General features: G+C 42.7%; 1 protein-coding gene across 2 annotated transcripts in view; it reads left to right on the top strand.

The window, feature by feature from the left end:
• HMCN2 (hemicentin 2) overlaps positions 1-26,564 on the top strand; it is an 816,728-nt gene that overhangs the window by 503,584 nt on the left and 286,580 nt on the right. For both annotated transcript variants that reach the window (XM_069237054.1, XM_069237056.1), the window contains exons 37-42: positions 8,748-8,843; positions 12,601-12,777; positions 12,923-13,074; positions 20,435-20,558; positions 22,745-22,920; positions 23,369-23,465. In XM_069237054.1, coding sequence (XP_069093155.1) covers positions 8,748-8,843; positions 12,601-12,777; positions 12,923-13,074; positions 20,435-20,558; positions 22,745-22,920; positions 23,369-23,465 — 822 coding nt within the window. The remainder of the gene's footprint in view (positions 1-8,747; positions 8,844-12,600; positions 12,778-12,922; positions 13,075-20,434; positions 20,559-22,744; positions 22,921-23,368; positions 23,466-26,564) is intronic.

The raw sequence follows: 26,564 nt of genomic DNA on the forward strand, positions 1-26,564 counted from the left end.
CAATTGGCACAACCCTGGCACCCAGGTAAGTCCCTTGTAACTGGTATCCCTGGTACCAAGGGCCCTGATGCCAGGGAAGGTCTCTAAGGGCTGTAGCATATCTTATGCCACCCTGGGGACCCCTCACTCAGCACAGACACACTGCTTGCCAGCTTGTGTGTGCTAGTGGGGATAAAATGACTAAGTCGACATGGCACTCCCCTCAGGGTGCCATGCCAACCTCACACTGCCTGTGGCATAGGTAAGTCACCCCTCTAGTAGGCCTTAGAGCCCTAAGGCAGGGTGCACTATACCACAGGTGAGGGCATAGGTGCATGAGCACTATGCCCCTACAGTGTCTAAGCAAAACCTTAGACATTGTAAGTGCAGGGTAGCCATAAGAGTATATGGTCTGGGAGTCTGTCAAAAACGAACTCCACAGCTCCATAATGGCTACACTGAATACTGGGAAGTTTAGTATCAAACTTCTCAGAATAATAAACCCACACTGATGTCAGTGTTGGATTTATTAAAAAATGCACACAGAGGGCATCTTAGAGATGCCCCCTGTATTTTACCCAATTGTTCAGTGCAGGACTGACTGGTCTCTGCCAGCCTGCTGCTGAGAGACGAGTTTCTGACCTCATGCGGTGAGAGCCTTTGTGCTCTCTGAGGACAGAAACAAAGTCTGCTCTGGGTGGAGGTGCTTCACACCTCCCCCCTGCAGGAACTGTAACACCTAGCAGTGAGCTTCAAAGGCTCAAGCTTCGTGTTACAATGCCACAGGGCACTCCAGCTAGTGGAGATGCCCGCCCCCTGGACCCAGCCCCCACTTTTGGCAGCAAGTCCAGGAGAGATAATGAGAAAAACAAGGAGGAGTCACTGGCCAGTCAGGACAGCCCCTAAGGTGTCCTGAGCTGAGGTGACTCTGACTTTTAGAAATCCTCCATCTTGTAGAAGGAGGATTCCCCCTATAGGGATAGGAATGTGACCCCCTCCCCTTGGGAGGAGGCACAAAGAGGGTGTACCCACCCTCAGGGCTAGTAGCCATTGGCTACTAACCCCCCAGACCTAAACACGCCCTTAAATTTAGTATTTAAGGGCTCCCCTGAACCTAAGAATTTAGATTCCTGAAACTACAAGAAGAAGAGGACTGCTGAGCTGAAAAACCCCTGCAGAAGAAGAACAGAAGACACCAACTGCTTTGGCCCCAGTCCTACCGGCCGGTCTCCTGCCTTCCAAAGAAACCTGCTCCAGCGACGCTTTCCAAAGGACCAGCGACCTCTGAATCCTCAGAGGACTGCCCTGCTTCAAGAAAGACAAGAAACTCCCGAGGACAGCGGCCCTGCTCCAAAAAGACTGCAACTTTGTTTCAAAGGAGCAGATTTAAAGACCCCTGCAACTCCCCGCAAGAAGCGTGAGACTTGCAACACTGCACCCGGCGACCCCGACTCGACTGGTGGAGAACCAACACCTCAGGGAGGACCCTCCGGCGACTCCAAGACCATGAGTAACCAAAGTTGTCCCCCCTGAGCCCCCACAGCGACGCCTGCAGAGGGAATCCCGAGGCTCCCCCTGACCGCGACTGCCTGAACTCTAATTTCCCGACGACCCTGCACCCGCAGCCCCCAGCACCTGAAGGATCGGAACTCCAGGGCAGGAGTGACCCCCAGGAGGCCCTCTCCCTTGTCCAGGTGGTGGCTACCCCGAGGAGCCCCCCCCCTTGCCTGCCTGCATCGCTGAAGAGACCTCTTTGTCTCTCATAGGAAACTATTGAAAACCCGACGCGTGTTTACACACTGCACCCGGCCGCCCCCGCGCTGCTGAGGGTGTACTTTCTGTGTGGACTTGTGTCCCCCCCGGTGCCCTACAAAACCCCCCTGGTCTGCCCTCCGAAGACGCTGGTACTTACCTGCTGGCAGACTGGAACCGGGGCACCCCCTTCTCTCCATTGAAGCCTATGTGTTTTGGGCACCTCTTTGAACTCTGCACCTGACCGGCCCTGAGCTGCTGGTGTGGTGACTTTGGGGTTGCTCTGAACCCCCAACGGTGGGCTACCTTGGACCCCAATCTCAACCACGTAGGTGGTTTACTTACCTGCTAAAACTAACAATACTTTACCTCCCCCAGGAACTGTGAAAATTGCACTGTGTCCACTTTTAAAACAGCTATTTGTGTTTTACGTGAAAAGTATATATGCTACTGTAATTATTCAAAGTTCCTAAAGTACTTACCTGCAATACCTTTCAAATGAGATATTACATGTAGAATTTGAACCTGTGGTTCTTAAAATGAACTAAGAAAATATATTTTTCTATAACAAAACCTATTGGCCTGGATTTGTCTCTGAGTGTGTGTTCCTCATTTATTGCCTGTGTGTATGTACAACAAATGCTTAACACTACTCCTTTGATAAGCCTACTGCTCGACCACACTACCACAAAATAGAGCATTAGTATTATCTTTTTTTGCCACTATCTTACCTCTAAGGGGAACCCTTGGACTCTGTGCATACTATTCCTTACTTTGAAATAGTGCATACAGAGCCAACTTCCTACAGTAAGGTTTTATAAAAAGAGATGTTTTAGTAAGGTTTTATAAAATGGAGATGTTCAGTAAGGTTTTATAAAACGGAGATGTTTAGAAAGGTTTTATAAACATGGAGAAGTTTAGTCAGGTTTAATAAAATGGCAATGTTTAGTAAAGTTTTATAAAAATGGAAATGTTTACTAAAGTTTTATAAAAAATGAAGATTTTTTAGTAAGGTTTTATAAAACGGAGATGTTTTAGTAAGGTTTTATAAAATTGATATGTTTAGTAAGGTTTTATAAAATGGAGATGTTTAGTCAGGTTTAATATAATGGCGACGTTTAGTAAAGTTTGATAAAAATGGAAATGTTTAGTAAGGTTTTATAAAAATGAAGATGTTTTAGTAAGGTTTTATAAAATGGACCTGTTTTCGAAAGGTTTTATAAAATGGAGATGTTCAGTAAGGTTTTATAAAATGGAGAAGATGTTTAGTAAGGTTTAATAAAATGGAGATGTTTAGTAAGGTTTTATAAACATGGAGATGTTTAGTAAGGATTAATAAAATGGAGATGTTTAGTAAGGTTTTATAAACATGGAGATGTTTAGTAAGATTTTATAAAAAGAAGATGTTTAGTAAGGTTTTGTAAAACTAGAGAGGTTTAGTAAGTTTAGTAAGCTTTTATAAAAATGAAGATGTTTTAGTAAGGTTTTATGAAATGGAGATGTTCAGTAAGGTTTTCATAAAATGGAGATGTTTAGTAAGGATTTATAAATATGGAGATGTTAGGAAGGTTTTATAAACATGGAGATGTTTAGTAAGGTTTTATAAAATGGAACTTTTTAGTCAGGTTTAATAAAATGGCGATGCGTAGTAAAGTTTTATAAAAATGGAAATATTTAGTAAGGTTTTATAAAATGGAGATGTTTAGTAAGGTTCCGTAAAAATGGAGATGTTTAGTAAGGTTTTATAAAAATGCAGATGTTTTAGGAAGGTTTTATAAAATGGAGATGTTTTTGTAAGGTTTTATAAAATGGAGATGTTCAGTAAGGTTTTATAAAATTGAGATGTTCAGTAAGGTTTTATAAAATGGAGATGTTTAGTAAGGTTTTATAAACATGGAGAAGTTTAGTCAGGTTTAATAAAATGACAATGTTTACTAAGGTGTTGTAAAAATGGAGATGTTTAATAAGGTTTTACAAAAATTAAGATATTTTAGTAAGGTTTTATAAAATGGAGATGTTTAGTAAGGTTTTATAAACATGGAGATGTTAGGAAGGTTTTATAAACATCGAGATGTTGAGTAAGGTTTTATAAACATCGAGATGTTTAGTAAGGTTTTATAAAATGGAAATGGAAATTTTTAGTCAGATTTAATAGAATGGCGATGTTTAGTAAAGTTTTATAACAATGGAAATGTTTAGTAAGGTTTTATAAAATGGAGGTGTTTATTAAGGTTTTGTAAAAATGGAGATGTTTAGTAAGGTTTTATAAAAATGAAGATGCTTTAGTAAGGTTTTATAAAATGGAGATGTTTTAGTAAGGTTTTATAAAATGGTGATGTTTAGTAAAGTTTTATGAAATGGAGATGTTCAGTAAGGTTTTATAAAACGGAGATGTTTAGTAAGGTTTTATAAACATGGAGATGTTTAGTATGGTATTATAAAAAGGAGATGTTTAGCCAGGTTTAATAAAATGGCGATGTTTAATCAAGTTTTATAAAAATGGAAATGTTTAGTAAGGTTTTATAAAATGGAGCTGTTTAATAAGGTTTTATGAAAATGAAGATGTTTTAGTAAGGTTTTATAAAATGGAGATGTTTTCGTAAGGTTTTATAAAATGGAGATGTTCAGTAAGGTTTTATAAAATGGAGATGTTTAGTAAGGTTTAATAAAATGGAGAATGTTTAGTAAGGTTTTATAAACATGGAGATGTTTAGTAATGTTTTATAAAATGGAGATGTTTACTAAGGTGTTGTAAAAATGGAGATGTTTAATAAGGTTTTATAAAAATGTAGATGTTTTAGTAAGGTTTTATAAAAAATAGATTTTTTAGTAAGGTTTTATAAAATAGAGATGTTTAGTAAAGTTTTATAAAATTGAGATGTTCAGTAAGGTTTTATAAAATGGACATGTTTAGTAAGGTTTTATAAACATGGAGAAGTTTAGTCAGGTTTAATAAAATGACAATGTTTACTAAGGTGTTTTAAAAATGGAGATGTTTAATAAGGTTTTACAAAAATTAAGATATTTTAGTAAGGTTTTATAAAATGGAGATGTTTAGTAAGGTTTTATAAACATGGAGATGTTAGGAAGGTTTTATAAACATCGAGATGTTTAGTAAGGTTTTATAAACATCGAGATGTTTAGTAAGGTTTTATAAAATGGAAATGGAAATTTTTAGTCAGGCTTAATAGAATGGTGATGTTTAGTAAAGTTTTATAAAAATGGAAATGTTTAGTAAGGTTTTATAAAATGGAGATGTTTATTAAGGTTTTGTAAAAATGGAGATGTTTAGTAAGGTTTTATAAAAATGAAGATGCTTTCGTAAGGTTTTATAAAATGGAGAAGTTTTAGTAAGGATTTATAAAATGGAGATGTTTAGTAAGGTTTTATAAAATGGAGATGTTTATTAAGGTTTTGTAAAAATGGAGATGTTTAGTAAGGTTTTATAAAAATGAAGATGCTTTCGTAAGGTTTTATAAAATGGAGATGTTTTAGTAAGGTTTTATAAAATGGAGATGTTTAGTAAAGTTTTATGAAATGGAGATGTTCAGTAAGGTTTTATAAAACGGAGATGTTTAGTAAGGTTTTATAAACATGGAGATGTTTGGTAAGGTTTTATAAACATGGAGATGTTAGGAAGGTTTTATAAACATCGAGATGTTTAGTAAGGTTTTATAAACATCGAGATGTTTAGTAAGGTTTTATAAAATGGAAATGGAAATTTTTAGTCAGGTTTAATAGAATGGCGATGTTTAGTAAAGTTTTATAAAAATGGAAATGTTTAGTAAGGTTTTATAAAATGGAGCTGTTTAATAAGGTTTTATGAAAATGAAGATGTTTTAGTAAGGTTTTATAAAATGGAGATGTTTTCGTAAGGTTTTATAAAATGGAGATGTTCAGTAAGGTTTTATAAAATTGAGATGTTCAGTAAGGTTTAATAAAATGGAGATGTTTAGTAAGGTTTTATAAACATGGAGATGTTTAGTAAGGTTTTATAAAAATGAAGATGTTTAGTAAGGTTTTATAAAAATGAAGATGTTTTAGTAAGGTTTTATAAAAGGGAGATGTTTTAGTAAGGTTTTATAAACTTGGAGATGTTTAGTAAGGTTTTATAAACATGGAGATGTTTACTAAGGTTTTATAAAATGGAGATGTTCAGTAAGTTTTTAGAAAATTGAGATGTTTAGGAAGGTTTAATAAAATGGAGATGTTTAGTAAGGTTTTATAAACATGGATATGTTTAGTCAGGTTTAATAAAAGGCGATGTTTAGTAAAGTTTTATAAACATGGGAATGTTTAATAAGGTTGTATAAAATGGAGATGTTTAGTAAGATTTTATAAAAATGAAGATGTTTTAGTAAGGTTTTATAAAATGGAGATGGTTTAGTAAGGTTTTGTAAAATGGAGATGTTCAGTAAGGTTTTATAAAATGGAGATGTTCAGTAAGGTTTTATAAACATGGAGATGTTTAGTAAGGTTTTATAAAATGGAGATGTTTAGTCAGGTTTAATAAAATGGCTATGTTTAGTAAAGTTTTATAAAAATGGATATGTTTAGTAAGGTTTTATAAAATGGAGATGTTTAGTAAGGTTTTATAAACATGGAGATGTTTAGTAAGGTTTTATGAACATGGAGATGTTTAGTAGGCTTTTATAAAATGGAGATGTTTAGTCAGGTTTAATAAAATGGCGATGTTTAGTAAAGTTTTATAAAAATGGAAATGTTTAGTAAGGTTTTATAAAATGGAGATGTTTAGTAAGGTTTTGTAAAAATGAAGATGTTTTAGTAAGGTTTTATAAAATGGAGATGTTTATTAAGGTTTTGTAAAAATGGAGATGTTTACTAAGGTTTTATAAAAATGAAGATGTTTTAGTAAGGTTTTATAAAATGGAGATGTTTAGTAAAGTTTTATGAAATGGAGATGTTCAGTAAGGTTTTATAAAACGGATATGTTTAGTAAGGTTTTATAAACATGGAGATGTTTAGTAAGGTTTTATAAACATGGAGATGTTTAGTAAGGTTTTATAAAATGGAGATGTTTAGCCAGGTTTAATAAAATGGCGATGTTTAATAAAGTTTTATAAAAATTGAAATGTTTAGTAAGGTTTTAAAAAATGGAGATGTTTAGTAAGGTTTTATGAAAATGAAGATGTTTTAGTAAGGTTTTATAAAATGGAGATGTTTTCGTAAGGTTTTATAAAATGGAGATGTTCAGTAAGGTTTTATAAAATTGAGATGTTTAGTAAGGTTTAATAAAATGGAGATGTTTAGTAAGGTTTTATAAACATGGAGATGTTTAGTAAGGTTTTATAAAAATGACGATGTTTAGTAAGGTTTTATAAAAATGAAGATGTTTTAGTAAGGTTTTATAAAAGGGAGATGTTTTAGTAAGGTTTTATAAACTTGGAGATGTTTAGTAAGGTTTTATAAACATGGAGATGTTTACTAAGGTTTTATAAAATGGAAATGTTCAGTAAGGTTTTATAAAATTGAGATGTTTAGTAAGGTTTAATAAAATGGAGATGTTTAGTAAGGTTTTATAAACATGGAGATGTTTAGTCAGGTTTAATAAAATGGCGATGTTTAGTAAAGTTTTATAAACATGGGAATGTTTAATAAGGTTGTATAAAATGGAGATGTTTAGTAAGATTTTTTAAAAATTAAGATGTTTTAGTAAGGTTTTATAAAATGGAGATGGTTTAGTAAGGTTTTGTAAAATGGAGATGTTCAGTAAGGTTTTATAAAATGGAGATGTTTAGTAAGGTTTTATAAACATGGAGATGTTTAGTAAGGTTTTATAAACATGGAGATGTTTAGTAAGGTTTTATAAAATGGAGATGTTTAGTCAGGTTTAATAAAATGGCTATGTTTAGTAAAGTTTTATAAAAATGGATATGTTAAGTAAGGTTTTATAAAATGGAGATGTTTAGTAAGGTTTTATAAACATGGAGATGTTTAGTAAGGTTTTATGAACATGAAGATGTTTAGTAGGCTTTTATGAAATGGAGATGTTTAGTCAGGTTTAATAAAATGGCGATGTTTAGTAAAGTTTTATAAAAAAGGAAATGTTTAGTAAGGTTTTATAAAATGGAGATGTTTAGTAAGATTTTATAAAAATGAAGATGTTTTAGTAAGGTTTTATAAAATGGAGATGTTTTAGTAAGGTGTGTAAAATGGAGATGTTCAATAAGGTTTAATAAAATTGAGATGTTTAGTAAGTTTTAATAAAATGGAGATGTTTAGTAAGGTTATATAAACATGGAGATGTTTAGTAAGGTTTTATAAAATGGAGATGTTTAGTAAGGTTTTGTAAAAATTGAGATGTTTAGTAAGGTTTTATAAAATGGAGATGTTTAGTAAGGTTTTGTAAAAATGGAGATGTTTAGTAAGGTTTTATAAAAATGAAGATGTTTTAGTAAGGGTTTATAAAATGGAGATGTTTTAGTAAGGTTCTGTAAAATGAAGATGTTTATTAGGTTTTATGAAATGGAGATAGTTTACTAAGGCTTTAGAAAAATGGAAATGTTTTAGTAAGGCTTTAGAAAAATGGAGATGTGTAGTAAGGTTTAGTAAGGTTTATAAAAATTGAGATGTTTAGTAAGGTTGTATAAAAATGGATATGTTTAGTAAGGTTTAGTAAGGTTTTATGCAAATGAAGGTGTTTTACTAAGGGCTTATAAAAATTGAGATGTTTTATTTAGGTTTTATAAAAATGGAGGTTTTAGTAAGGTTTTGTACAAATGGAGGTGTTTAGCATGATTTTGTAAACAAGGAGGTGTTTTAGTAATGTTGTAGGAAGGATTTATAAAAATGGAGATGTTTAGTGAGGTAGGGTTTTATAAAAATTGAGATGTTTAGTAAGGGTTTATAAAAATGGACCCAGGCCTCAAGAATCAATAATTTATGGTGAGTTTCACTGGGGATATTGTGAGCTCTGAGCTAGCTGTGATTGTGCTGTGATTGTGCTTACTGAGAGAACCCCAGTCTCCACTTATTTGGTTTTCTTTGCTTTGCAGTGCCCCCAAACATTGAGCCCACAGCGATGAATCAGACCGTCATGGAGAACCGGCCAGTATCCTTGCAGTGCCTGGCATCGGGCACCCCACCCCCAGGTGAGGAAGGGATACTTTAATGTCTGTCTCATGTGCTGCTTTCCACCCCCTCTTTTCATATCCAGTCAGCAAATACAAACTCTGTTTATTTCAATGTCAGGGGCACTTATCCCATACCTTTCACTATTTACGGTACTCACCCCATACCTTTCACTGTTGTGATACTCTCTCCCCCTTCCTTTCACTGTCAGGGCACTCACCTGATACCTTTCATCGTTGTGATGCCCTCACTCTCACTTCCTTTCACTGTCTAGGGCTCTCACCCCATACCGTTCACTGTTGTGATACCCTCACCCTCTCTTCCTTTCACTGTCTAGGACTCTCACCCCATACCTTTCACTGTTGTGATTCCTTCACACTCTTTTCCTTTCACTGTGGGGCCTCTCCCCCATACCTTTCACTGTGGTTATATCCTCACCCCTCTTCCTCCCACTGTAGGGGGCACTCACCTTATACCTTTCACTTTTGGAGTAGCCTCAAACCCCATCCATTTGATTATTTGGGGCACTCACCAGCATGTCTTTCCTTGTTGGGGTACCATCACCCCATCCTTTTACTGTCTGAAGCTTTTGATCCCATTCCTTTAGGGAGAACTGTCTTCCTATGTGCAAAGGTAAAGTGCCTCTGTCATGAAACATGCAGAGCTTTAGAGAGTGAGTTGTTTACAGTCCCACATATGAAAGAAGAGGAATACTCAAACAAATCAAATAAGCAGCAACAGAGAGACAAGTAGAAGAAATGAGCCAAAATCAACGAGGAGCACAAGGGTAAAAAGAGTGAGGGGCAGGAAAGAAGAAAGAGAGGAAAGCAAATGCAGGAGTAGGTCGGGCTTGAAAAGAATGAAGAGTCTAATTACGCTTATGCTCAAGGCTGCCTCCTATTTGGCTCTCGGCTTTAAGATTTTGGATTTATTAGAAGGAATTTGTTTCGATGGAGCTGGGGGATTTAAACAGTGGTATTCAATAATCAATCATTGTTTTAGCCACTGATCTTTCGCTCGGAGAGAAATGGAAACAAGAGGGAAATCCTTCTGTTTCATTTACTTCCAAGAAGCCTTCGGCTCACTTTGTTGCGAGTTGTTATGGGAGAAATGAAGAAAAAGAAAAATCCTTGAAATTGTATTATTGCATTAAAAAAACTCCACAGGAATGACTGGGGAGAAGATGAGATTTATCTGGAAGGCTTCCTGCCCAAGAAGATTCCCATAAACAATGGATTACAGCATGGATGTAGAATTGTTCCAACTTATTTGCTCTGTTTTTGACAGGCTTGTAATGCATATTGTCACACACATCTTGTTCCCTGAAGATGGGAGGTGCCCATGGACTATGGGGGTCATTCTGACCCCGGCGGTCATGGACCGCCGGGGCCAGGGTTGGCGGGAGCACCGCCAACAGGCTGGCAGTGCCCCGCAGGGCATTCTGACCGCAGCGGTTTAGCCGCGGTCAGATGCGGAAAACCGGCGGTCTCCCGAGCTGCGCCGCCATGGAGGATTCTGACACCCCATACCGCCATCCTGTTCCTGGCGGTTCGCCCGCCAGGAACAGGATGGCGGTATGGGGTGTCGTGGGGCCCCTGGGGGCCCCTGCAGTGCCCAAAAGGCATGGGCAATGCAGGGGCCCCCGTAAGAGGGCCCCACTTTGTATTTCAGTGTCTGCTTTGCAGTCACTGAAATACGCGACGGGTGCCACTGCACCCGTCGCACCTTCCCACTCCGCCGGCTCAATTCTGAGCCGGCGTCCTCGTGGGAAGGGTGTTTTGCACTGGGCTGGCGGGCGGCCTTTTGGCGGTCGCCCGCCAGCCCAGTGCAAAACCCAAAATACCCTCAGCGGTCTTTCGACCGCGGAGCGGTATTTTGGAGGGGGGAACTCTGGCGGGCGGCCTCCGCCGCCCGCCAGGGTGAGAATCACCCCCTATGTCTTGTCGATACTGATGGTTTAGTAATAATGAACATCATTCAGACAGGATTATAAAGGGAGTTAGGTGCATTAAAGTAATACTGTGAAACTAATAAACTGTGTGTAAATATGGAAAAACTAAAATCTTGGTATTTTGGAGTAAATGTAAACCCTACAAATGGTTTATTGGCGATCTATGAGTTGAAGCGGTATCCTCATATAGATACTTGGGAATGTTATTCCATAGTATAATTGATTTGTCTATCCATATAGATCTTCAGAAATATCAAGTTTTAGCAAATATTGCCAGTCTCTAGAAATTTAGAAAAGATTTTGGTAGACTATCTTTATCCCTGATATTAAGGGCCTTCAAAGCTATGGGGATCTGTGGGACTCGTTTGTGGGACAGACAAGAAGGCCAATGCTTGAAAGATTTCTTAGATTTACCTAGGCTGGCAATGGTCCAGGCTGCCAAAGTAGAAACGCTTATGATGGCCTACAAATATATGATAGTTCAACAAACCACACGTTTTTGGTATATGCTTGTGCCGACCACCCAAATACCAGTTGCTAAACTATGTTTAAATGAAATAGTATACAGTGAATTTAATTAGGTTAAGGAGGTAAGAAAACAATTTGATGTCACTGGGAGATATGGAAGCCTTAATCCTCAGTATCCATCTAGCCTAAAATGAATTTCAATCAACATTTATACATGAATCAAGAATAAGTGATTTTAAGTGCTTGGATACAAAAAATCCTGTTATATTATGTATGCCCTCATGGACAGAAAATTGTGTGTACCTTTAAACTGCCTTTTTTGCACTTTTTGCCTAATCAAGGGATGGGACGAGCAATTTTTAAGTTTAGAATTGGTTTCAAACCCCTTTAAGCACAAGCTGAGACCAGGAGGTTGATGAAAGGAACTCAGGGGCTCTGCTGTTGTATTTTAGGCGTAAAATGTAATAATATTTATTTATTATTAGATTGGTCTCTGTTATTGCAAAAGAGGTGCCAATATGTAAAAACTAGTTTTATTTAAGTATGGTATAGGTTCACAATTGGAAGCTAATAATTGTTTATGTGATACATGGTGTTTTAGATGTGACATGCATTGGGAAGATCTTTTTAATTCAACTTTAGATATAGGATTGTTTTAATAGTGATACTTATCTCCATTTTACATTTAGACGGAGTTATCTGCTGTTTTAAATTAGTTTTAAGGACCACAGAACAAACAAAATTGTATAACAAGGCCATACTGACTTAGTCACTAGGTGTCACTGGTGTTCTAATCGAGAACTTTAACCTATGTCATTTTCTGACTGACCACTAGGTGTCAGTGCTGCACCACAGTGTACTGCTCACATCTCTTCAGTCAAGATCCTTCTGCGGCTTATCAGTAGGCATCAATGCAACACTCATGTCTGTCTGCTCCCAGTATGGCCATCGGCCAATGCCAAACGGGGCTAATTGTTAAACCGGTGTTAGCTCACCCATCCAGGGCTTCAGCAAAGGTCTTATTGTGACCGACCGCTGGGGGCTACTGCTGCACCAAGTATGACAATGGCCAAAAATGTGAATATTGCAGTAAAAATACTCTGCTATCAAATGCCCATAATTTTAAAGAAAAGATGAAGCCACAAGAATTCAAAAAAGAAGCAAATGTTAAATCTTTGTCAGTGAAGAGCAGTTGTTTACAGAAGAGACCCTGTATTGTGTAAAGTCTAGGCAGGGCAGGGGACATCAAAGCTTCACTCTATGCTCAGGTGTGAGGAGATGCTTGGATCTGCATCTGAAAGCAAGCTTGCACATGTTCCACAGGTTAGACCCTCCTTTCATTTGCCTGTCCTTTTCAGATGTGTCCTGGTACAGGGGCTTCCAGCAGCTCTCTGCCACAGAGGGAATCAAGCTGACTGACCATGGAAGAATTCTGCGAATCGAGAGTGCCCACAGCTCTGACGCGGGGGACTATCGCTGCTTAGCGACCAATGTGGCTGGACGCACTGAGCTTTGGTACAACCTCCAGGTGCATGGTAAGTGATGGGGAGTGAGTGCCTGTTCGGAGGTGACTCCGGTATGGGGTTGGCAGACCAATGGGAGTTGGCAATCATGCCAAAAAGAGAGGAACGTCCATTCATCCTTTTCAGCTTTCCCCCCGTCTCTCTTTCCCCTCTGCAGTGGCTCCTAAAATCACCTCCATCACGGACCCAGCCATTGTCTTGGCAACCCGTCCAGTTTCATTGGAATGCAACGCTACGGGTATCCCAGAACCAATGATTGTGTGGATGAGAGATGGGACCCCTGTTTCCACATTGAGTGGTGGTCCACAGGTGAGTGGGGCTCATGTAGATAAGAGCCCTTTCTCCACATTGAGTGGTGTCCATATGTGAGGAGGGGCCACGAAGATGAGAGATGAGACTCCACATTGAGTGGTGGTCCACAGTTAAGTTGGGTTAATGTAGATGAGAACCCTGTTTCAATATTGAGTGGTGTCCATAGGTTGGCAGGGGTCGCGAAGATTAGAGATGAGACCCCTGTTTCCATAGTGGATCACAGGTGAGTGGTGATTGGGTAGATGAGAGATGAGTCCCATGTTTCATTACCAAGTAGGGTCAACAGGTGAGCAGGGGATTGCATGGATGAGTGACAAGACCGCTTATTTCCACATCATGTATTGGTCCACAGGTGAGAATTGAGGCCTCTGTTTCCATATTGAATGATGCTCCACTGATGAGTGAGGGTCGGGCAGAACATATTTTGTTTTTCCATTTAGTAGTTGTGAGGAAATGAGGTGTATTGTATGGTTTGGTTCTGCAACCTCATTTTGCGATGTGCACTTACCAACTCCTTTATGGGCAGTAGGTTTTGTTTGTTAAACCGTCTAGCTCATCTCTGACACAAAGGAACAAGTGTAAAGCGTTTAAGCAGCACCAAAACAATTGAAGAAGTACACTCAAAAAATCAGACACCAAGTTATAAAAATTGATTGCAATTTTAGACACCAAAAATGAAAAAGATCAACCAGAGGGTTCCAGAGATATATATTTACTGCACATTGTAAAACCTGTACTTTTTACTTAACCTCAAACAAGCATTGGCAAATTCAACAAATTTGTCTCAAACGTTTTTGAGGAAACCTAGGGTAAGCATCAATGCAATTACTTAGGTGACCAACTCTGCCAGTCAAGGAGACCAGCAAGACCCTCAGAAAGTCATGTTGTGGGAAGAAGCAGTCTTTAGTCAGTTTCAGTCACTTTATATCCTTGCCATAGACTCCTATGGAAGTGGCCCTGATGCAAGGGATGCAGGATGCTAAATATGCTGAAGGATGTTGTGGATACAATGCTGTCAATAGGGGTCTTCCTGCAGCTACTCCTCAGTCCATGGGCTTGGTGAGGTGGTCCTTGTCACAGGGGGTCGGCTTCCCTCAAAGCCTTCTTGAGCCTGGCAGACGTCTTTTCCCCATTGGACTCCTAGTCACCTGGTATCATGGTCACAGGGGAATCCTTCCTGGAATTGTAACTTGCCTTCTGGGCGACCAAGTTGCGCTCCGATGATTCTCTCAGGTCCAGCAGACTCTTGTGCAAATTTGAGCATTAAGTCCTGGTCCTTGATGTTGCACAGCGGCAAAGAGCGGTGAGATGAAGATCTGGGTTACCAACTTAACCCAGAAGGCTTCTTCTGCTGTTGTGGCCCTGTGCTGCAAACAGGTCCGCCAACTGACACTTGGAGTCTCTTGCTTTGGCTGGGCTCAGGAATCGACTTCTCTTCAAGCAGGAAACAGCAGGCCCAGTCCTTTCTACTTTGCTAGCCACCATGTGCAGCAGGTGCTGTCTGCATCGGTGCAGCTTCTCTTCACCGGGAGAAGTCCTTCTTTGGTCCTCCTCTCCAGTCCAATGAGATCTGAATTCTGGGTACCAATGGTGCCTTTTACATGTCCAGAAAATTCACTCAGGGTAGGTCGCAGTCAGTAGTAAATGGCTACCAGGTTCCCTCGCTTCTGATGACCACTTTGTGCACAGTTTGGCATCTGACTATCCGAGAATTATCCATTCTGCCCATCTTCAAGATGCAGAATCCCTCTCTCGGCGTGTAGAGCCCCCTAGCCCCCTAGCCCAACCCTAGCCCATGCCCCTAAAAAATGGTTTGGCAACTGGTTTCCACTTTCCTTCCCGAGTGCCAGCCTGTCTACCTGAATGATGGAGCAGTCCCTCTCCCAAGTCTTCACCATTTGCCATTCAAAGGCTTCTTCCCCTTTAAAGCTCACCTTTTGGGCTAACACCTGTGTGGCTTCCTGCCAGGGAGAGGTAACAACTCTCCCCATGCAGGCATCTGTTGTGTTGTTTCCCGAGAGCCTTCTTGCACATCTCCCCAGGAGGGCAGAAAACTGTCGGGCATAGAACCCTTGTGTGATGATGCAGGAGCACAAGACCTTGGGCAACAAAATGGTAAATTAGTAAAAGTTGCACAGTGCAAAAAGTGTTATTAATTTCACTTGCGTATCAAGTCAGGCTTAATGTAACAAGTTGTTTGATACCTTGGAGTATGAACTTTGGTCGACCAGTTCAGGAGTTAGCACAGCTGAGGGTTCAGAGTGTCAATGTCACCAAGTACTTCCTCAATAACAATGGCAGTTTTGTGTTTTTACTGTCACAACAGGTAAAATACATTTTCTGCTCCTAAAACATCCTGCACCTTGCCTGAGGCCTCATTAGACCTGCCATGGGGTGACTTATACTTAAGGCACAAGGGGGGTTGGGCTTTGCCGTACCTTTTAATGGGAAAGTCGAGTTAGCAATTTCAAACTGCTCTTTCAGTCTGCAGACCAGGAGACATACTTTACCCATGTCACACCCAGGGTGGCACAACCATTTCTGCAGTCCCTGACGCAGCCGTCTAACTTACAGGTCCTGGATACCAAATATCTGGGACTTAAAGGTAAGTTAACTTATGCCAATCAAACATACACATTCGAAGGTCAGGACACTGGCCTTGAGGTCTGGTTATCATGCCTCAGTGCACAGTCGAAAAACAAGCATCATCAGTCCAAAAACTTGGGGGTGACAACACGAAAAGAGGCATTACCTCAAGCGGTGGTCCACAACTGAGTGGTGCTTGTGTAGATGGGAGATGAGCTCATGTTTCCACACCAAGCGGTGGTCCACAGGTGACTTTGGGGGTCGTATGAATGAGTGACGAGAGTCTCAGACCCCCACTTGTGTTGACACACAGGTGAGTTGGCGTGGTGTAGATGAGAGATAAGACCCCTGTTTTCACATAGAGTGGTGGTGCACTGGTGCAGATGAGACCCCTTTTTCCACATTGAGTGATGGTTCACAGGTGAGTAAGGGATGTGTAGATGAGAGATGAGACCCCTGTTCCCACGTTGAATGATGGTCTATAGATGAATGGGGATGGTGTACATGAGAGATAAGAGCCTTCTTTTCACATAGAGTGGTGGCGCACTGGTGCAGATGAGACCCCTTTTTCCACTTTGAGTAGTGTTACACAGGTGAGTAGAGGTCACATAGATGAAAGTTGAGATCCCTGCTTCCACACTGAGTGATGGTCGACAGATCAGTAGGGTTGATACAGATGAGAGATAAGGCCTCTGTTCGCACACTGCACAGTGGTCCACTGGTGCAGATGAGACCCTTTTTACTATCTAGAGTGGTGGTCCACAGGTAAGTGGGGGTTGCATAGATGAGAGATGAGACCCCTGTTGCCACGTTGAGTGATGGTCCACATTGAGTGGTGGTCCACTGGAGCAAACCAGACCCCTTTTCCCATGTTGAGTGATGGACCAAAGGTCAATGGGATTGCATAAACAAGACACGAGACTCCTATTTCTCCTATATTGAGAGGTGGTCCACAGGTGAGTGGGAGTTGGTGGATGAGAGATGAAACCCCTGTTGCCACATTGAGTGATGGGCCAAAGATCAGTGGGGTTGCATAGACAAGACATGAGACTCCCTTGAGAGGTGGTCCACAAGGTGAGTTGGAGCTGGGTGGATGAGAGATGAGACCCCTGTTGCCACATTGAGTGATGGGCCAAAGATCAGTGGGGTTGCATAGACAAGACATGAGACTCCCTTGAGAGGTGGTCCACAAGGTGAGTTGGAGCTGGGTGGATGAGAGATGAGACCCCTGTTGCCACATTGAGTGATGGGTAACAGATGAGTGGGGGTGATGTACACGATAGATAAAACCCCTGTTTTCACACTGAGTGATGGTCCACATTGAGGGGTAGTTTACAGGTCAGTAAGGGTTGCATAGACAAGAGATGAGACCCCTGTTTCCACAACGAGGGGGGCTTCACAGGTCAGTGGGGTCTTTTTCACAAGCACAGCTGAGCACCAGTACACAGGACCCCAGCCTTCTTGGAGGCAGTGTGAAACACCACATGACCAAAACAATCACGCCCCCTCATCTTGTGCCACTGTGACCAGCAGTACATCTGTATGTTTCACAGCTGTAAGCAGAACATTGTGCCACAAAGATACCCTAATAAGGCTGTTAGAGCTCTGTCCTGGTTGGTGTCCTGTGAACTGTCAGCGTGCAGTGAACTCTAAGTGTTTGAGTGGGGATTGGTGCACTGGATTGGGAGTGGGTGTTCCTTAGGGGAGCGCGTGTCCTGGGAGCTGTTAGTGTCGTGAGGTGTGGGTTGGTGTCCTGCAGACTCTAAGGGGCTGATATGTGCACCCAGTGCAGCGCCATGTTCCTTGCACCACTTAGAGCCCTCCTAACGCCACCTTGTATGCGTCGTATTTCAAATACGGCACACCATGGGGAAATGGCATCAGAATTCCTGGCGCTATTGAAGTACTCTGCAGGAGCAGCACCAAAAGTTTGGCTCTACTCGTGCAGAGTACACAGGGGCCCATTTATTTAATGGCGTGCCCCCTTTTAATGCCTGCTCTGAGCAGGCGTTAAAAGTGACGAAAAAAATGACGCAAGGACATCTGTTAGATTTCCTTGCGCCATTTTTTCAGCCCCCTTAATGGGGAAACGCCCCCCTTGCAGCATTTTTTCAGCCCCTCTAACGGGGGAACGCCCCCCTTGCATACATTATGCCTGGCGCAGGCATAACGTGGCGCAAGGGTTTACAAAGTAGCGCGATGCATGCAAGGCACCACTTTGTAAATATGGCGCGTGTAAAAATAAATCAGGCCCTAGGTGTCTAATGGTGGTGAATAAGCTGGAAACTGTACGTTTTTGAGTGGGGGTTGGGTGTCTGGAGTGGGGGTTGGGTGTCTGGAGTGGGGGTTGGGTGTTTGGAGTGGGGGTTGGTGTCTGGAGTGGGGGTTGGGTGTTTGGAGTGGGGGTTGGGTGTCTGGAGTGGGGGTTGGTGTCTGGAGTAGGGGTTGGGAGTTTGGAGTGGGGTTTGGTGTCGGAAGTGGGGGTTGGTGCTGGAGTGGGGGTTGGGTGTCTGGAGTGGGGGTTGGGTGTCGGGAGTGGGGGTTGGTGCCTGGAGTGGGGGTTGGTGTCTGTACTGGAGGTTTGGAGTCTGGAGAGGGGGTTGGGTGTCTGGAGGGGGGAGTGGGTGTCCAGAGTAGGGGTTAGGTGTCAAGAGTGGATGTTGGTGCAGGAGTGGGGGTTGGGTGTCTGGAGTGGGGGTTGGTGTCTGGAGTGGGGGGTCTGGAGTGGGGGTTGGTGCTGGAGTGGGGGTTGGTGTCTGTAGTGGGGAGGGGGTTGGGAGTCTGGAGAGGGGGTTGGGTGTCTGGAGTGGGGGATGGTGCTGGAGTGGGGGTTGGGTCTCCTAGGAGCTGTCAATGAGAATGGGTCTCCTGGAGAGGGAGTGAATGCCCTGTGAACTTTCAATTTTCTGGAGTTTAAATGGGTGTCCTCGTAGCTGTCAGTGTTTGAGTGGGGGTGGATGTCATGGGACTGTCACTGTCCTAGAGTGGAAGTGGGTTCCTGCGTTCGGCTTGGGTGTTCTGCGAGTGGTTGGTAGGTGTCTTGCAGTGTGCATGGGGTCTTGGGTTGGGCATGGGTGTCTTGTGAGCTGTTGGCGTCTTACAGTCGGAGTGGATACCCTGGGTCTTGGGAATTGTCAGCGTCCTTCGGTGGGAGCTCCCTTCGGTGGGAGTGGGTATACTAGGAGCTGTCAGTGTCTTGGGTGGGAGTGGGTATACTGGGAGTTGTCAGTGTCTTGGGTGGGACTGGGTATACTGGGAACTGTCAGTGTTTTGGGTGGAAGTGTGTATACTGGGCGCTGTCAGTGTCTTGGGTGGGAGTGTGTATACTGGGCGCTGTCAGTGTCTTGGGTGGGAGTGTGTATACTGGGAGCTGTCAGTGTCTTGGGTGGGAGTGGGTATACTGGGAGCTGTCAGTGTTTTGGGTGGGAGTGTGTATACTGGGAGCTGTCAGTGTCTTGGATGGGAGTGGGTATACTGGGAGCTGTCAGTGTCTTGGGTGGGAGTGGGTATACTGGGAGCTGTCAGCGTCTTGGGTGGGAGTGCGTATACTGGGAGCTGTCAGTGTCTTGGGTGGGAGTGGGTATACTGGGAGCTGTCAGCGTCTTGGGTGGGAGTGCATATACTGGAAGCTGTCAGTGTCTTGGGTGGGAGTGGGTATACTGGGAGCTGTCAATGTCGTTGGTGGGAATGTGTATACTGGGAGTTGTCAGTGTCTTGGGTGGGAGTGGGTATACTGGGAGCTGTCAGTGTCTTGGGTGGGAGTGCGTATACTGGAAGCTGTCAGTGTCTTGGGTGGGAGTGGGTATACTGGGAGCTGTCAGTGTCTTTGGTGGGAATGTGTATACTGGGAGCTGTCAGTATCTTGGGTGGGAGTGGGTATACTGGCAGCTGTCAGTGTCTTGGGTGGGAGTGGGGATACTGGGAGCTGTCAGTGTCTTGGGTGGGAGTGCGTATACTGGGAGCTGTCAGTGTCTTGGGTGGGAGTGGGTATACTGGGAGCTGTCAGCGTCTTGGGTGGGAGTGCGTATACTGGGAGCTGTCAGTGTCTTGGGTGGGAGTGGGTATACTGGGAGCTGTCAGCGTCTTGGGTGGGAGTGCGTATACTGGAAGCTGTCAGTGTCTTGGGTGGGAGTGGGTATACTGGGAGCCGTCAGTGTCGTTGGTGGGAATGTGTATACTGGGAGTTGTCAGTGTCTTGGGTGGGAGTGGGTATACTGGGAGCTGTCAGTGTCTTGGGTGGGAGTGCGTATACTGGAAGCTGTCAGTGTCTTGGGTGGGAGTGGGTATACTGGGAGCTCTCAGTGTCTTGGGTGGGAGTGTGTATACTGGGAGCTGTCAGTGTCATGGGTGGGAGTGTGTATACTGGGAGCTGTCAGTGTCTTGGGTGGAGTGTCCTGTGACCTGTTGGTGTCCTGCAGTGGGGGCATTCCCTACACACTCTCACTGAGATTGCTACAAGCGGAGGTGGGGGTTGGAGGTTTACCCCTAGTCCTAAAGTGAGCCCCAGCAGTAGTCTGTTCCTTGCTGTGGGACCCTGTACATGTTTACATTTAAGATGAGTTGGCCTGTTCAACGTTTGTGTCTTTCTAATAATGTATATTAGACTTATTCGCCGACCGCTGACTGACTATGGGTGGAGTTTGTGGAACCATGTAAATGTACGTGGCATCCACCCAGTGAAGAATCCAGTGGACACCTGTCTTGTATATGTGCGACGAGTGATGTTGACATATCACAACTAACTCTGCACTCGTGTTGTGGTTTGGTGCAGGTCCTGTTGCAGGGACGAATCCTGCAGCTGGCTGCCGTCCACGTCTCGGATGCAGGAACTTACGCTTGCGTGGCAGTAAACGTGGCTGGTGAGGACCGGCGAGACTTCACCCTGCAGGTGTACCGTAAGTATGAGCCTGTGACCCGATCATGATCTCCAAGGTAGAAGATGCCCCCTGGCATCAAGGTAGCCAAGCACTTCCAGGCGCTATCAATCCACCGGTGAGCAAGTTGTGCTCAGCTTCGAAACAATGGATCTCTCTGTTATTGTTAAAAGCTGCCACAATTTCTTCCCTAGCCATTCATAAGAAGGTTGGGTCAGGGGTGAAAAAATCGCAGACAACCTTTGTGTAATGGAATAAAACCAGAGGGGGGGTCAACTCTGTGAGTAAGGCACCAGACAGCGGGCCCATCTGAGGTCTTATCGCTGATGCATTCATCTCCTAGTGAAAGCCTTTGGCATGTGTTACTGTGTACTGTGTAAGATTGGACACAAGTCTAACCTGCTGTGTCCCCAGTCACCCTCTGAGATTACTCCTGCACTTGCCCTCCTCTTTACTGTGACACAGGCCCCTAAATCAATCAACGAATCAATCAGCAATTTGTAGAGCGCTCTACTCACCCGTGAGGGTCTCAAGGCGCTGAGGAGGGGAGGGGGAGAAGGTGGGGGGTGGGAGGTGCTGCTGCTGCTCGAACAGCCAGGTCTTGAGAAGTTTCCTGAAGGTAAGGAGGTCTTTGGTCTGACGCGGTTGGGTGGGAAGAGTGTTCCACGTTTTGGCGGCGAGGTGCGCGAATGATCTTCTGCCGCGTGGGACAGTTGCGAGGGAGAGGTTGGTGGAGCAGAGATGCAGGGTCGGGGTGTAGAAGGAGAGTCGTCTTTTGAGGTATTCTGGTCCGGTGTTGTGCTTTGTGAGCGTGGGTCAGGTCAGGAGTTTGAAGGTGATTCTCTTGTTGACTGGGAGCGGAAACGTCACCCACATAATAGCCGTCTCATAGAATTTAGACGTTAGATTCCCCTCTGCAGTTTCCACGACTTTGCGTAAACTGGCTAGAGCTTGCTCAATATACATGTTTACCCTTCGTAAATGCACAGTATGATACCCTGTGCACTGAGCACTTCTTTCGTGTACCTTGTATATATGACTGACAGGTTGCAGCTCAGATCAAGAATACAGCCACCCTTTTGGCGATCTTGATTTAGGCTTTCCTGTTTCTGCTTTTCATTTATTTACTTTTTTAATTGATTGCATATATGTTCTACTTCACATTTTGATATCAGTCCTCTATTAAACCCTGTTCCTTATAATAGCCACCTTTTGGTCCGTACATAATTGTACCATCTAGTGGCAGGGCTAGTCGTTTCAATTTATTTGTCTCAGGGAGTTGACCATTAATGTATCTTAAATACCTTGCTAAGGTATCTGTCCAAACCCCAGATTGCACTTCAACTCAGGTTTGGAAACACACATGGTGCAGGGAGAAAAACAACAAAAAGTTTGGAATCACCTTCTATATGACTGGAAAAAAAATTGCCCGAAGGACAACCATGCTCCAGGGGACGAGGTCAAATAGAGTGTGGCTCTCAATTTTTTAATTTTCACAACTCTTTTCAGAGTTTTTATACTGCAGTGTGAATAATATCATAGGTTCCTAATTCCACCAACTAATGGCTCATTAGGATTTAATTTAGTGAAAAGCTTTTTGCCATTGCGGCCATGACAGTGGGCGTGTCTTCGATGGGACCGCCCCATGATATCAACCAATGAGCTGCGAGTCTTCATTCTTTGGCGCCATCTTTGGATTGCCTGTTCCCACCACTGTGGTAATTCCAAAGGCAACAAGGGATCTTCGTTGTAGAAACGCCTGAAGACTGGACCTCCAGGTTGGAGTTTCAGGCGTGTTTTCTCATTTTTCCACTTGTTACACTGACGGGCGTAGGTTACACCTCATTAGTACCAGTTTAGCACCTAAATATGGAAATAAGAAACAGAAAGGTGACCAGTCAACTTTTGCAAAGGGCCTTCCTCTGCACAGGAACACGTGTTGCTGTGTTTTTAATAACTTTTGAACCATTTGCGCTAGAACATTTTTTTTTGTTAAAATCTGTAGATTATTCAGCAGATGGTGGATTATATGACAAATTTGTTAAATGCACAATAATGCAAAAAATGCCTCAACCGCATAATCGCATAATTCCAGTGGACCTGGTTATTGCACACAGGTGAATCATTCTGATTGGTTGCATAAACCTGAACGTTCTTTTCCAAAAGCTAATTCTCTCTGGACCTCTTTATGTGCCCTTCTCTTCCAGTGCCCCCCAGCATCCTCGGGGAGGAGTTGAACACCTCTGTGGTGGTTAACCAATCTGTGACCCTGGAATGTCAGAGCCATGCCATCCCACCCCCCACTCTGAACTGGCTGAAGGACGGGCGCCCCCTCCTGCAGAGGGCGGGCACACACATCTTTGAAGACGGCAGCTATCTACAGGTGAGTGTGGAGAGAACAAGGTGAGAGCAGGATGAATGTTGAAAAAATACAGAGGATGAGAGAGGAAGGGAGAAGGAACAAAGAGGGCTGGAGAGAGAATAAAAACAGAAGAGAGACTAAAGAAAATGGAGGAATGAAGAATAGGGTGTTGAGAGATGGTGAGGGAGGGAAGGGGTGAATAAGAGAGGAGAGAGAATGAAAAAAAAGCATGAAAGAGAAAGTAAGAAATAAAGTGAACAGAGAGAAGAGGATGTTGAACAAGAGGAAATGATACAAGAGAATGTGAAGAAAACAAAAAGAAAAAACACAGAGAAACACAGGAAAGAGGAAATAATTTTATAGAGGATAAAAGATGGAAGAATATTACAGTATAAAAGGAGAGATAAAAAGGCAGCTGCAGTTAAATGAAATCAAGGGAAAGTCCTAACAGTTGCTTTGTGTTGCACAGATTGAGCACCTCCAGGTGCGCGACGCGGGACTGTACACCTGCCAGGCATCCAACAACGCCGGGCGCGTCGAGAAGCACTACCACCTGGAAGTATGGGGTGAGACCAGAGTGCAGCTCTTAGAGGCCAGGCAGGCGCAGCGGAGGGCATGGCAGCTTAAGGAGTCCCCATCTCAAACTCAAACGCAAGCTTCTCGTTTTAAGTTTAGCCAAGAAACATCTTTAACCATCTCACTAGACTCATGTGATAAAAAAATAATAAAAAACATTACTTTATACATACGTACATGCATACATACATGAATACATACATGCATACATAAATACATACATGCATGCATATACATACATAAATACATACATACATGCATGCATATACATACATAAATACATACACACATGCGTACATACATGCATACATACAAAAATACATACATACATGCATGCATATACATACGTACATACATAAATACATACATACATGCATACATATATACATACATACAGGAGCTTTGGGTCAGCCACCTTCATGGATTGGTGCTGTCAACTGTCATTCACAGGATGCCCTCCCACCACAGCACATCATGGGCCAATGGGTCAGTCCACTTCAGCAATTGGCTAACTTCACTGTTTGTCTGATCACATGTGCACCTCTTATGAAAAAAGGACTGAACTTCAGTGGCAGGGCTGACATGTCTGTGCTTTACTGTGCCGTTGTTTATCCTTTCAATTCCTCTCCCTTTTTTATTAATCTGTAGCCATCCTTCTGTCTTTAAACCATGTCTTTGGGTCACTCCTAGCCAGTAGTAACATTCTTTTTCACCTATAACAGTCACATTTTCCTGTGATGTGCAAGATAACTAAAGGGGTTTCTATACCTGTTCCAATTACATCTGCCTCCAAAGAAGCAGCATATACATTATATGAGATGGTTATTTTTTAAATTGACATTTTTATTGAAACCATTTGGCTACGTAGTAGACTTCACGTATTCTTTTTTTTTTTTGTGGCATATGCTTGCAATAAAAGGTTTTTTTAAATGTAACCATTACATTATCTTGCCAAGGCCAGACCTATTGGTTTTGCCGATGCTTGTTGTTGGTGGTGTGCTGGAGAGGCCTGGGCACAATTTCAATTATGCCGGAGTAATCAGAGTAATTTCAGAAATTCTGTGTTACTTTTTGAAGCAGAATTACCGATAATTATGTGATTACTGTTGCTCTCAAAATGATGAGTAATTTGGAGGGAAAAATCCTACAGTGAAAACAAATCTAGCAAGTGCGAGAGGCCACTTACGCTCAATATTTGATTTCTACTGGATTTAGTGCTATTTTTGTAGCACCAGACGCATTCTTGCGCCCATTGTGGACAGGAGGGGGTATTTTGCGATACGAAAATAGTGCTAAAGGCTGGGAGGAAGTTTGGGCAAAATCCTACCCGAAGAGCAAATTTAGCGAGCACGAGCGACTCCTTTCTATTCGTGTTCTGTTGCATTTAGCACAAAATACATTCTCGCTACCATTTTCGATGTGAAGAGGCATTTTTCACGCTAAGAAATAGCACTAAATGCAGAATGACTCTTCTCGAGAGGTTATGCGTAATCTCGCTGAATTCTCAGGTAGTTCCGTGTGATTACGCTACACTGAACTCCGTGAGTTACGCCACCCCTAGTGCTGGAGCAGCTTCACGATTAGTCATCTGAAGTGAGCCCTCGAGGCTGCCCTGCGTTTATCTCACGCCCGTAGGGATAGTGAGGCTCGTTCTTTCTATATGTAGTGCCTACTCACCGTCGCGCCCCTCGAGCAGTGGTTCCCAACCTGTGGTCCAGGACCCCTGGTGTCCGCAAAGCCTCCTCCGGGGGTCTGCGACTGCTCAGAAAATTACATATTAACAGAATAATAAATGATATATAAAGTGGCTAATGTACAGTTGAAAGTTTTTATATGTACTGTAAATGTCAAGAAATTTGGAATTTGAGGCTAAAAATTACATTAGTCTCCTCATATTGATTCGTCTGAGCAGTGCAGATGCATCAAACAGAATATACTATTGGCGATGTGCGGCTTTAATTGAATTTAGAAAAGCTCCAACCTTCCTATTAAAGTTTTGTTTTTTACTTTTTACTCATATATATTTGCAAATCAAATAAAATATGTTACATTTGTGTATGTGTTTGATGAATGATCGTTTCTGTATTTTTTGTGCATTGTTTTGCTGTTCAAATCATAGACAATGTTCCCCGGCTTCCAGTAATATCTGGTGGTGGGGCGGGGCTTAGGACGGGTCCCCGGATTCCAAGAATGATTCAGTGGGGTCCCTGGGTTCCAGCAGTGATAAAGTGGGGGTCCACAGAAGTCAAAAGCTTGGGAACCACTGTTGTAGAGTTTGTCTAATGTCCCCTGATGCAGCTGCACTGTAGAAGAATGTAAAACTAATAAATGAATAAATCCGTAGTGAAAGTTGTGCAGCAGCGCCGTCTAGTGGCTAAGAGCTGCCACGCACATTTCTTTTTGTATCGGTTGTTAAGCTCCTTTTTTAGCTGGATACTTGATCCTGCAGATTCCTCATTTATGGAATAATACCAGGCATCAGACTAGATCAGGAAACTTCAAAGCTTGTTATCAATACTGGAAGTGGTGTCAGATGACGTCACCAAAGCCATACAGCACCAATCCTGGCGCAACAACGTCAGTTCCCTCTTTTCTGCGCCTTTGATGAGGATTCAGCTTTCGCTCTCTCAGAGAGTAGTGATTTTCGTCACCTAAAGTTTTTGAATTGTGCAGTATCGATGTCTTCTCCTAGAGATCAGGTTTCAAGCCCTGTGGGGATTGTGAGGGACAGAAGTCCATAACTGATCCACACTCCGTCTGCCTCTGGTGCCTCGGGCTGCCCACGACTCTCGGTCTTGTAAATGCTGATGGAGCATGCACCCAAAGCTCGTTATAGGGTGTGAGGCAAAGTTCTTCATGGCCCGGGCCGGGGACAAGAATTGCGGTCGACATTGTTGCAGGCCTTGCGCAAGGTCAGCAGCGTCACACTCCTCAGGTGGTATGAAAAAGAAACACAGGAAACTTAAGAAACATTATAAAGGTAAGTCGCCTCGTCAACCTTAGACTCCTACAGGATCCTCATCCTCGGAGTTGGAGCTGATTAGCATGGATCTGATGGACTCAGCTAGACCCAGTCCTGGATCCAAATC

Source organism: Pleurodeles waltl, chromosome 6, assembly GCF_031143425.1.
Source record: "Pleurodeles waltl isolate 20211129_DDA chromosome 6, aPleWal1.hap1.20221129, whole genome shotgun sequence".
NCBI lineage: Eukaryota > Metazoa > Chordata > Amphibia > Caudata > Salamandridae > Pleurodeles > Pleurodeles waltl.